The sequence below is a fragment of the Barbus barbus genome (assembly GCF_936440315.1).
Source record: "Barbus barbus genome assembly, chromosome: 7".
Lineage (NCBI taxonomy): Eukaryota > Metazoa > Chordata > Actinopteri > Cypriniformes > Cyprinidae > Barbus > Barbus barbus.
Window position 1 is genome coordinate 30,548,106 of NC_136735.1, and position 12,927 is coordinate 30,561,032.

General features: G+C 34.1%; 1 protein-coding gene across 3 annotated transcripts in view; it reads right to left on the minus strand.

Moving 5' to 3' along the window:
* LOC306873056 (dystrophin-like) overlaps nucleotides 1-12,927 on the minus strand; it is a gene marked incomplete at its 5' end in the record, with an annotated part of 132,966 nt that overhangs the window by 20,819 nt on the left and 99,220 nt on the right. For all 3 annotated transcript variants that reach the window (XM_079422059.1, XM_079422060.1, XM_079422058.1), the window contains 9 exons: nucleotides 20-58; nucleotides 2,721-2,857; nucleotides 2,989-3,100; nucleotides 4,959-5,125; nucleotides 5,234-5,391; nucleotides 6,998-7,083; nucleotides 8,594-8,795; nucleotides 9,222-9,296; nucleotides 9,891-9,952. In XM_079422059.1, coding sequence (XP_079278185.1) covers nucleotides 20-58; nucleotides 2,721-2,857; nucleotides 2,989-3,100; nucleotides 4,959-5,125; nucleotides 5,234-5,391; nucleotides 6,998-7,083; nucleotides 8,594-8,795; nucleotides 9,222-9,296; nucleotides 9,891-9,952 — 1,038 coding nt within the window. The remainder of the gene's footprint in view (nucleotides 1-19; nucleotides 59-2,720; nucleotides 2,858-2,988; nucleotides 3,101-4,958; nucleotides 5,126-5,233; nucleotides 5,392-6,997; nucleotides 7,084-8,593; nucleotides 8,796-9,221; nucleotides 9,297-9,890; nucleotides 9,953-12,927) is intronic.

Genomic DNA, 12,927 nt, shown 5'->3' on the forward strand with positions numbered 1-12,927 from the left:
GGTGTGTGGATGTACTCACGGATGGTCAACAGGCCAGAAGTTGATCAGTGTAACAGGACTGCAAGACAAAAAAAGATGTAATGATGGACAGGACAAGTAGATGCATTGAAAGCATGATAATGACATGATTGTTAAGAAGCACCAAACACACGAACCCACTGATATGACAACAGTTAAATCCTAACAGCATTTGTAGTGGCCAATAACATACACATGACAATCAATTCACTTGCAAAAACTGTTTGTTGAGAAATAGTTTGAGTCAAAATGGCTGGTTGTGTGTTAGGATTGAAATGAAAAAGGGGGAAAAAAAAGTTAATGCTGTAAGAATAATGCATGTATGCATATAGCACAGCTTTACGATTACTTTGACAGACTGCACACATTTGCAGCTGCTCCTCTACAGGGGGAAAAATAATTCCACAGCATAAATACTCCTACTGTGAACACGAGTAATGATCAATGTACACGGTGAAGCAGAAAAAACATCCAAGCAAAACTCTTGCAGCTGCAATTTAAGGTTATAAAGTGTTCAGAGTCATCTTTATTTGTCTTGTTCGCTACGGTTTTACCAGGTTAAATTGTTTTATTTAGAGTGTGTCAGATGAAATGCAGCTTTTTCTTCATGTCAGTATTCAAAATATAAAGAAACAGTACAAATTTTCCACCAAGAATTTAACATTTTATGGCATTTTTGGCTGAAGAGCTTTAGCAGAAAAAAAAGGTTGGTGAATTCATTCTTCTCTTTTCTTTTAATTTTGAGTGGATTTAAACAGGATGAGACAACCCTTTTCAACTATGCGCCCGCTATGAGCCATGTTTCTTACTATGCGTAAAACGTAGGTCTTTTCTTATAATAGTTCTTGCTGTAAATATATCATTAAGTGTGTCAGTGTCATTATTAATGAAACCAAAAACTATAAAAAAAATTATATATATATATATATATATATATATATATATATATATATATATATATAGAATATATTATTACATATAACATAATATATATATATAATAATTTAAATAAATCTAAAATAAAGTTAAATATTAGATGAACATTTTAAAAATAAACAAAAATGATAAATGTTGCCTTAGCAACTAAAAAAAAAACTTAAATTGAAGTACTAAAATGATTAAAACAAATTAAAACCCGAACAGAAAAAAAAAAAAAGAATTAAAATGTTTTTGTTGTGGTTTCTTTCAATAACAGCATATAAAAAATCTAAAATGTTACAATTAAAATAAACTATAAAAATAAAAGCAAATATTAATAAATTCTATAATAGTTTATAAATAATACTAAAATAGTTGGCCAGTATGATCCTAAATCAGTCTAAACATGCCCTTATGATTAGGGATGCAACAATACCATTTTTCAGAACCGATCTGATACCGAAAATTCTGAGTATCTGCCGATACCGATCCAATCCGATACCAGCGCAGTTTTTTTAATCGATGTAGCCTAGAATTTCTATACTTCTCTGTGTTGACCTGATCGTCACTCTTTTGTGTGTTAAACGCAATCTACATATAGCCTAGATAACTTCATTTTAATGAAAAATAACATAAAAAATATATATATAATCATAATCTATGACAAAAATACTACTATAAACTAGGTTAGTGGATAATTCAGCAGCAAAAGATACTCTAGAAAAATAATGGGTGCACAATAATTTTATAAAACCTTGCGAAACATTTTTATTTTCAAATAAAAGTGAATAAGTGTAGGACTAAATCTGGTAAATTGTTACACATTGCTCTTTGTATTGTAAAATAGATTAATGAAAAAACAAGCAAATACATTTACATTTAGTCATTTAGCAGACGCTTTTATCCAAAGGGATAAAAATGAGGACATTAGAAGCATTTATATATAAATATATAGGCCATTTTAATTAAGACATTTCTTCTGAATCTATAGCACAGTAATGAAGGCAGCAACATATGATAGATAGGACAGAACAAGAAAGACTGTTAATCATCTTTCATTGCACTAAAGTATTATAAAACGAAAGGCTCCAATAAAGAGCGGCACAAATCGCTTAAGCGCATCCCGTGCGCAGAATGATGCGCTTGAAGCAGCATGGAGTCAAAGCACGCAGGCTGCGCAGCCCTCTGAGTCCGCACAGAAAAGTTTAAAGTACAAAGGGAAAAGATATTGATGCGTAGTGTATTGATCCTTTTCTTTTAACAGTTTTAAACCTCAGCTACTGTGCGCTCTTGAAGAGAGTTTGACTGTAGTAACCGAACGTGAATGCTGAACGGAGGATGACAGACAGCCGCGGCGGAGAGAAGAGTTTACCTGAACTTGAATTTAACAACTTAAATATTCATCTGTACCTCAGATTAAACTATGGAACAGCTTCAGAACACTTGAAATATAGTGCACAAAAACTTTATGGTGCTTTATAATGTTTTTTTGTGCCTTTTGTGGGGCTCAACAATAACACAATAGAATACGCACAATATCGGATTTGGATCGGTCTCGTCTGACCGATACCCGATCCGCAGAAAATGACCGTATCGGAGCCGATAACGATCCTGAGTATCGGATCAATGCATCCCTACTTATGATCAACTATCCATTGTTCAAAATATGGTCGCCACATTAATTCTGCTGTCTTGATAGCATCTGGAGTCGCAGTGCGATGCGCACTGTGCTTTTAATAATAATAATAGATAATGAAGTGAACACAGAAAAGCACGAGTCTCACGTCTCCATGTTGTCTCCCTCAAGGATGGTCTGGACGGGAAGGTAACCCATGCGAGGATGCTTGGCAAAATAGCGTTTTGTCCTGAACTTGTTCTTCAACACCTTGGCAAAGTCTCTCACGTCTTCTCCCGACGTCGTCTGAAGTAAAAGGACACAGAGACAGAAAAAGCCATAACTTGCACTTTAATCTTAAAATACACTGACTTTCACATCAGCCAGATACTAAACTTCCAATGCAGTGCGATAAAGGCAAATAGCAGAAAACCTACCGGTGTGCAATATTCAACCATAGGGTACTGCATCTTGTGACCTTTAGCCACTCTGCCAGAAAAGAAGCAGCTTTGGCAGATATCATAGTTAAAGTGCTTTAAACTCCGGTACCTGTAGAGACCAGACACAAAAAGTGAGATCAGTGTTAAAGTCATTGCCAAAACATTCAAAACACCCTGGATCTGAAGGGACATGCACGTCAGATTATTTCCCGGAAAACTTTATTACATCTTGATCCTCCAGGTGGAGCTGTTCCCTGTTCTCACATCCTCTCAATAGAGAGCATATTACAGTCATTCTACTGTATTCTCTAATAGTATAATAATTTGTTACATTTATATAGTGCTTTACTGGGTACTCAAACCGCTTTACATAGATGGGGGGAATCTCCTCAACCACCACCAATGTGCAGCATCCACCTGGATAGTCATTCTAATATGAGGAAAAATTCTGAAGACAATTCTTTCATGATTTACCTACACAATACATACACTATTGGTCTAAAGTCTGGGATCAGTAAGTTTTTGCTTTGTTTTTTCTTTAAGAAATTATTACTTTTATTCAGCAAGGAGGCATTACATGCATTAAATGTATGTTACAAAAGCTTTTTTTAAAATCAAAACAAAACAGATGTTTGTTTTCAAAACAGATACTAAGAAATAATAAAAAAATCTGCATATTAGAATGATTTCTGAAGGATCGTGTGACACAGAAGACTGGAGTAATTCAGCTTTGATTCACAGCGATAAATAACATTTTAAAACAGATTAAAATAAAACACAATTATTTTAAGTTGTAACAATACTACTACTGTTCTACTGTACTTTTGACCAAATAAATGTAACTCTCGTTAGCTTAGACTTTTTTTTTTTTTTTTTTTTTTTAAATCTTACTGACCCCAACCTTTTGCAAGGAAGTCACGTGGGTTTAGAATAACATGAGTGTGAGCTATTATTGACTGTTTTCTTTTAGTGAGTGAACTGTATTCCTTTGACGACACAGCATTAAAAATGAATGTTGTTCTGGAGTGAAAAGTCATAATTTTTAATCGAATAAATCTCTCTTAATCTCCCCTTTCCTTTTCTATTTATATAACCAGAGGCACAAGGAGGAAAAATATTATGTCACAAACTAAAATCCCTATTTCAATAAATTCCTAATGGATAAAACATACAAAGTCATATCTCACATAATTTTTCTCTGTAAATCAATGGGTTATGCCAAGTGAAAATATCTTTTAGACATTTTTTGTACATGCACGAGACCCAGATTCTGACCCAACACAGAAATGTATAAATATTACCATTAACCTACGAAGAAACTAACATGATAAATTATATATATATTGAACATTTTGTGCATAAACAACAACAGAAGTGCAATTTTCCAGCATAACATGCAACAAACAAGGCAAAACACTGCATCAATATTAGTCATCATTAAATATCATGCAGCAAATTTGCTGTAGCAAAAATATAGAAGCATTTTGAGAAACCTGATAAATTTTCTATTCTAACTGTACAAAGCACTGCATAGTTGCATTTCATGATTTTTAGCATTGTTTTTCCATGCCATCCATGATCTTATTCACTGGAAATATAATGGATTGAACAATTAGTGTTAAACAGCCAAAAAACCTCATGAAAAAAACAACTAATGATTCGTAAGACAAGGAAGAAAGTAAATAGGGTCACATTGATACCATGTTGAATTCAAAGTGAAATATATGAAAATACTTTATGTATTAGTACAAGCAGTACGGTGTTCTCCCACCAATAATAATAGAAAATATCCACTTCAGCTTTCCAAGCCTCAAAACAGAAAGTTATTCTTTTTCAAAGTCTGCCTTGAACTTTGGTGCAATGCTTAATAATGCAAAAAAAAAACAAAAAAAAACTGCTGATACTTTTAAAGCACCTGAGGCCGAATCAGTCATTCTAAATAATAGCACTAAAGAAAAGGTCCATACCTGAAGCCAATAATAGGACATTCCTTACAAATGTTGCATTTAGCCTGGTGCTTTGCTGTCTCAGCGGCCGCCACACGGTGAAGGACAGGAAGCCAAACCATCGACTGAGGTTCTAAACGCATCCAGTCCAGGAAGACTGAAGCCTCTAGCTCTGGTTTGTTATTGGCCTTCATATCAGAGCAAAAGAAAATAAACGCAGGAAACGCAGAAAAGTGCATATTCTACATGGCCGCTTTAACTTAATCTGTTCATTAATGAAGATGGTGGTTACTTACAAACTGAAAGCAGCTGCGCACACTGGGCTCGATATTGCTCCCTCCGAAAGACGCCACCTCACCCAGCTGCCTGGGGATCTGAATGGCGTCGTGCAGAAGGAGGCCGAGGCGCCGCTGGTCACAGAAGCCTGTGGCACTGGCCACCTCTCTGAATAAAACTAGAGAGAATAGGAAGACATTTTGAGGTTGACAGGTCACAGAGACGGAGAGTCCAAACTAGTGGTTGACCGATATATCGCCAAGGCCGATATATTGGCCTATATTTGTCTTTTCCAAATATCGGCGTTGGCCGATAAGTATTTCTGTTTGGCCGATGCGTTCGAGGCTTTTATTTTGACGGCGTTGAGAGCGGCAGCGCCTGAGCACATAGTGCTCACATCACCTAGTGCTCCTTGTTTACTGTCATCGTTAACAGTTCTGTCTAATACGGATAGAAGTCTAATAATCAGCTAGAACTGTTAAACAAAGGAGTTAAATGTATATAAAAAGTATTATAACGATTGCTTTTATATTGTTAGTAACAGAAAGGCAAACATTATAATACGAGAGTTCAGCTTCACTGGAGACACAATCGACAAACTTTAAACTCGTGATTTCAAACTATGCTGCACTTTATGCATTTGCCCACTGCCATATTCATGTCATTTACACTGTGTGCTGTGTATGTAAAATAACTGTTATCTTGGCTTTATTTGAACAATATGATTCTCAGTACACACAAACTTCCCAGAATACCGAGTGCCCTGTTAGTTACAGTGTTTACTTGCTTTTTAATTATACTTTTATTAAATATTTATTTATTTGTGAAAAAATACATTGTCATCTAAAGTATAAGTATGTTTATTGCACACATTTATTTTTTAATTCATTTTCAAATTATTTCAAATTTCTTAATAAATAAAATTATATCGGGCTATATATCGTCCGCCCTGCTTTCCAAGATATCGGCAGTCAAAAAAAACAATATCGGTCGACCACTAGTCCAAACCATCATATTTTGAATCACAGAAAAAAAAATTAAAAATCCTTCAATCCATACTCAAGCATCTAATAGAATTTTTCAATGTTAAGTGCCATGCATCAATTAAACTTGTTGGCAATATGAATATTAGAATATGTAGTGTCGCAATTATATCATATTAAACATTTACAAAAAAAGTTATTTATAAATGGCTTCTAAAAATCAGCTTTACCATCACAGGAATAAATTACACTTTTAAATATACTCAAATAGAAAACAGTTGTTTTCATTTATAATAATATTTCACAATATTACTGTTTTTACAGTATTTTTGATCAAATAAATGCAGCCTTGGTGAGCATAAGAGTATTCTTTCAAAAGCATTAAAAACACTTTTAAATGGTTGTGTGTGTATTTTTTTTATTCTTCAGTTTTTCGCCATTTGGAACAGTTTTGTTTATACCATCACTCTGAAGTGTATTAAAACACTTGTTATTAATGTAAATGCCATCAATTGCTGTGCGGTTGCTAGGTGGGTAAACATTTATTTCTGAGCAGCTGTTGCACTATACTGTGTGCTATATACTCTAAACGAGCAAACTCCAAAGCATTACAACTGTGTTTACAGCAGTGCTATTAACAAGCAAACAATGATAACATACTACAAGACACTAAAAACACCTGAGAGAGCTGTAAACTGCTAGCAGTACAGTTCCATAAACAGAGTTAATATCTTGGCTCTTATTATGGCTTAGAGACAGAATAGAAAGAGGGAAGCACATAAGATAAGCAGAAAAACTTACATCTGTGCTTATCTTCAAGGTGAGCTTTGCACAAACAGATTATTCCTGTTTTGAAGGATAGGGTACGAATCTTTCCGGCTCGTCCTCTGCGGCAAAAAAATTAAACAGCAAGGTGACAAATGACTAAAGTGAGACAGTCAATTTTTTTTTTTTTTTTTTGCAGATAAAGAGTCAAGATCAGAAACAAAATACTCTCAATGTTTCTGCACCATAAGTTGGTAAAATATACAGTACTGCTGTTGCTTTAAAAAAAAAAAAAAGACATTCTTTAGAATTAGTTTTGTGCAACCAGGGTATAGGAAGGGTTTTAAAATCAAATTCAAGACATTATAAGACCTATTTCGCACACTAACAAATACAATTAATATAGTATGTGCACACATAGAACAAACCCATAATTTAAAAAAAGTGCATCTCTTTTATATAATTAAACAGGCTGGGACACTTATTTAATGAGGACTTAATGTTGTAAATATCAGCAAAAAGTTTAAAATACTCAAAACAAGCTTTATTCAGTCTGTATTGAAAATGGTTTATGTACTAATATCTCAATACATACAAATTAGAGGTTGATTTAAATTGGCTTTTGCAGATATGATAAAAATGTGCTTAAAAAAGGAAATAAATACATTATTGTTCAGACACTAGTAAAATCTATATACTAAATGTGTTAAATATTGCTTTAGTCTTTCCTTTCTGTGATGGGGTGGCCCAGAGGGAAGCACTCCCTACAACCATCTACAACATCTTTCAATTTCAACACAAAAGAGTAAACAGTCATAACTCATCAACAGTAGCATAAATGCAAAGTATTTATTGATGGAAAACTACTCTGAAACCGTGAGCCTGCAGAATAGCGCCACATTTTGACTTTGAAACATTAAATCGTGGCCTTTTGAAATTGAACAATCACATTTTTGTCCCCAAACTTAAGATCTCTTAAGATGACAACTACTTTGTAATACCATTTAAGACTTTTCAAGGCTTTAAATTCAATCAAACTGTATTTAAGAGATTTTAAGGACCCACAGATACCATGTCAACACCCCATCTTCTTTAAATAACATTGCTTTGCAAGACAATCTAGGTAAAAAGCAGACGTAGAATGAAAAGACCTCCCATGTTTTTTTTCTCTCAGTTTACTCTGGGGGACAGACGGGGGTCTTCTGTGGAATCTACCACCTCCATGTACAAACACTGCATGATTTATGGCTCAGTGTGCTCCTACTAAGAAACATGCTGAGAACTGACTTCAGCTCCAACTGATATTCTCTGACTCATATGTTCAAAGACTAACTGGATTAGCTGATTAATGATTAATTAACTGAACTGAATTAGTTCACCCCAAATTTAAAATTCTGTCATCATTTACTCACTCTCATGTTGTTACAAACCCACATGACCTTCTTTCAATCATAGGACACAAATAAGCTTTTTCTGATGTAGTGCAGCAAGGACCTTCTTCAAAATTTCTCTGTTTACTTTCCACATGTCATGAATTGGAATGACATAAGGGAGAGTAAATGACAAAATTTTAATTTGAGCTATTGCTTTAACATGTTAAACACACAAACAATAAAAAATGGTTGAACGTACGTATCGTAAACGTTGAGCAGCCAGTTGAGACACATGTCCACACACAGAGGCACATTAACCAGGCTGCTGTGCTGCTGCTCTAGACGGTCGTAGATGTTGGTCAGACAGTTGATCACTTGCATGATGTCCATGAATTGCTCGTTCTGTTTCAGATTGTGCTGCTCAAAGGCCTCACAGGCTGCAGACATGCCCAGAAGATCCACTGTGCACAGAAAAAAAGCAAAAGTTGCGAAGGTGTTCTGAGTGTTGCTATGCTGCTCCTTGGTTTAGACAAAAGAAGGAATATTTTAGCTTACTATCATCAGTAGGATGAATGTTCGGTAACACTTTAGAATAGGGAACGCTTATTCACTATTAACTACGACTTTTCCCTCAATAAATTCTTAATTTGCTGCTTATTAATAGTTAGTAAGGAAGTATTAAGTTTAGGTATTGGGTAGGATTAGGGATGTAGAATAAGGTCATGTAGAATAAAGCATTAATATGTACTTAATTATTACTAATAAATGGCTAATATTCTAGTAATATTCATGCTAATAAGCACCTAGTTAAAAAACCCTAAAATAAAGTGTTACCGAATGTTCAAACAGTGTTGTGTGATTGCAAAGAGGAAATTTTGCGGACTTACAACAGAGAGCTTTCTGCATTCGTCTGAGCTTCATTGCCGTCCTGTATGCCGAGAACCGTACATTGTTGAGATCCGCTGTTGAGTGACAAATGTTAATTTTAGCAAACTGATCATGCAACATTTCATTACTGTCACAGTCAAACCTCTCATTTCTGCATTTGACAATTTCTAATTTTGATCTTATTTGTTGGGTTCTGAAAGACAGGCAGCAGAAACATCAAGCTAGTTTCATCCAATTAGTTTCTCCATTTTAAATCCATTGATCAAAAATATTTTGTCTAACAATCTGACATTTTATTCAAGGGCAATTACACTACCACATAGATTCAAATACAGCAAATGTGGGTGACTTCATATTAGAGCTGGGAAATATGGTTCAATTTTATGTATATTTACATACCAATATATTGATATATAAACATGACTTTACATGAACCATTATTTTACAGCCACTGTTGCCAAGAATAAACATGAAAACGTTAAATATACACTAATTATATCCTTGCTGAGTAATTACTAAAACATTTTAATATACAATAAAATGCCACACCAAAATCTCCATTAACAGTTTCGTGTGACAACAATAATAAAAAATAATGATGAATATACTATTAATATTCAGCCATATGCAGCCATACTACATTCACATCAGATCTGAATCAGGCCTACCTAAAGACTGGTACAGTTCTGCCATCTTTGGGTGGTCCCAACATGTTGTTTGGGTCTGGTGACTGAAAGCAAAAATATCATGAAATACAATAAACAGTACCTCTGTCTGGAAAAAAAACAACTTTATAATAAATACCAAAAGGCTATAAAGGCTATACAACGTCCATAAATATGTTTATGACTCATATTCAGTGCTAGAAACAGTGTCATTCATCTAGGGTAATACAGATTAAGACAAGGCCTTGAGTCATTTTACATCAAACAATAAATCTGTGTAGTGTTCAAACTTAAGTTATATTCTTCATCTTCAACTGACACTAGAACACATTTAATAAATCCATTAATGCAGGATCATCATGACATTGGCTAAAAACATACTAACTATAGTTCAGACGTGCTGTCAATGATAACATCTGTCCTTTAAAAGGATAGTACACTTACAATCAGTCATTTACTCATCCTCATGTTGTTACTTGCGTTATTTTGTGGAAGATAGAATGTGAATTTAAAAGAATACCCTCGTCTGGCCATTATTTTCAGTACAATGGAAGTAAATGAAAAATGGGGACTTTACATGAAAAAAAGGCAGCAAAAACGTATCATAAAATTGGTCCATATACACAAAACAACTGTACCACTTCTAGGATACAATTATGCTGTTTAGTGACTTTAGAGCGTCCATTTCTATTTCACTTTCATTATATTGAAAATAATGACCAGAATGCTCTTCAAAAACATCCCTTTTATGTTCCATGGAAAAAAAGTCCCACAGGTTTGGAACAACATGAGGGTGAGAAATGACAGAGCTTTCATTTTTGAGTGAATGACGCCTTTAAGAAAAAATAAGGGATGAAAGGGACTTTTACAAGATGTTGTAATGTGTTTTCCCAGTAAATGTAATGCATAGGATAAAAAAAACAAAAAAAAAACATTGTCACCATTATGCCATTAAGGTCTCTTGACTAAAGACTGAATAGGCAACGTGCCAAAACTAAACAAGTAATTCAAAGAATTGTGGGCATGTTTGTGACTGGAACTCACTAAACTGCAACTTATCCCAGTTAATAGTGGTCCTTTTGCATGTGCATTTGGCAGTGACTGAAAACATTTAAAACTGATGGAACTTAAAGAGTCAAAAGCTCATCTCTGCCAAAAACTTGTCTTGCAACTCATAATCACTTTATCTGATATTTCCCATGAATAAATAGTTTGAAGTCCATTGTTTAGATCCTACTTCTGACCACGGGAGTAGTTTTGAGCATCTGAGTTATCGTACTGAGTCGTCTTTGTTTGAATCATAAAAGAAGAGAGTTTAGATTTCAACATTCACAACAGTGCCTGTTTTGTTACAAGGGCTCTAAATGAATCCATTAGTGAAAATGCAATTTACACTACTGAAATGCCTTGTTTTGAAGTGTTGCTATGGGCCGGGATGTTTTTGTGATTTTGGGTTTAAGCCAGCCAAGCAGCTCTGCAGAATTCTAATAAGGTTGAGAAACTTCAAAACTAATACATTATACCCAGACCCTACAGTGTTTTTAGTAGGAAGAAACACAGACTGGGGTTCCAATCATCAACAAAAATGAGATGAAAGTGAACTTCCAAGCATTGTTTTTCAGAAGAAATATATATTTTTGAAAAGTCAAAGAGGTCGACATGAAAGTATGAAAGGATTAAGAAAAAAAAAAAAAAAAAGGGTTGCAGAAAACATCAGTGTCTCTGAAATGCAAACATTATGGCGTGGAATCACTTTCACAATTGGACCACTAAAAAAGTACCATAATAATACCAACACCATGGGACTGCGACGGAATTTTAGTTTGGAATACTGCTAACCTGCTGGAACACCTGTGAAACATTTATCTGAAGCAACAATATGAATGCTGTTTCTAATACACATCATTTCTATACTCATAGTAATATTTTTTGAGTAATACACTGTATAGGTTTATAGCCTGTTTACAACAGCGAGACTAATGCAAGCCTTCTAGTCTCTTAAACTCAATCATGGAATCATGTCAGCGGATTTTAAGGAAACGCATGAAATGTGAATGCCATCAGACTGAACTCATGTGTGAATGGCCTTCTGAATGCATCACAAATGTCCTGCATTGTTTGATTCCATGCATATCACAATTATTTTAGTCAACGCACAGCCTCTTTAAAAAGAAAGGAACAAAAACATGACAACAAAAGTTTCCTTCTTTCCTTCCTTGCAATGTGCACACATTTAATAATAGTTTGTTATAATAAATAAGCAAATAAATGAATAAATCTAGGTTTCCTGCTTTGGAATAATATTAGTAAAAAAGTGCTATACAAATACATTTGAACTTAAAAATGTCTCTTCAGATTTTAGAATTAATAGAAAAAAAGCTGTCAACTCAACACAGAGAAATATAACATGCACATATTAGCCTACATAATACACCACAAATCAAACGTTTGGGGTTGGCAAGGTGTTTTTGTTTAATAAAAATCTTATGCTCACTATTAAGCCTGCATTTTTTTAAATAAAAAAAATCTGTAAAAACAGTAGAACTCTGAAATAAAATAATGGTTTTCATATTTAAAATGCCATTTATTCCTGTAATGTCAAAGCTGAATTTTCAGCGGCCATTTCTCCGGTCCTCAGAGTCACGTGATCCTTCAGAAATCATTCTAATGCTGATGCTACTTAATATTTCAGCGGAAACTGTGATTGAATGGAATGTTGAAAAGAACAGCATTAAACAATGCAAAAACCTTACTGTCACTTTAGGTCAATTTAAAACATCTCTGAATAAAAGCACTAGAAGCTATTCAGATTTCTTAATTAAAGTATTAATAATAATAAAAACAAAGCTTACTGACCCCAAACTTTTGAATGGTAGTGTATATATAATTACAAAACAACATGTAGTACAATGACTCAACAAAAGCCAATTAATTCATTACAATGCATTTAGGAAACATGCTTAATATTTCTTCTGAAGAAGTATAATAAGGTTCTGTACACGTCATAATATATAGGCCTATCCGTCTTCATATTTTAGGA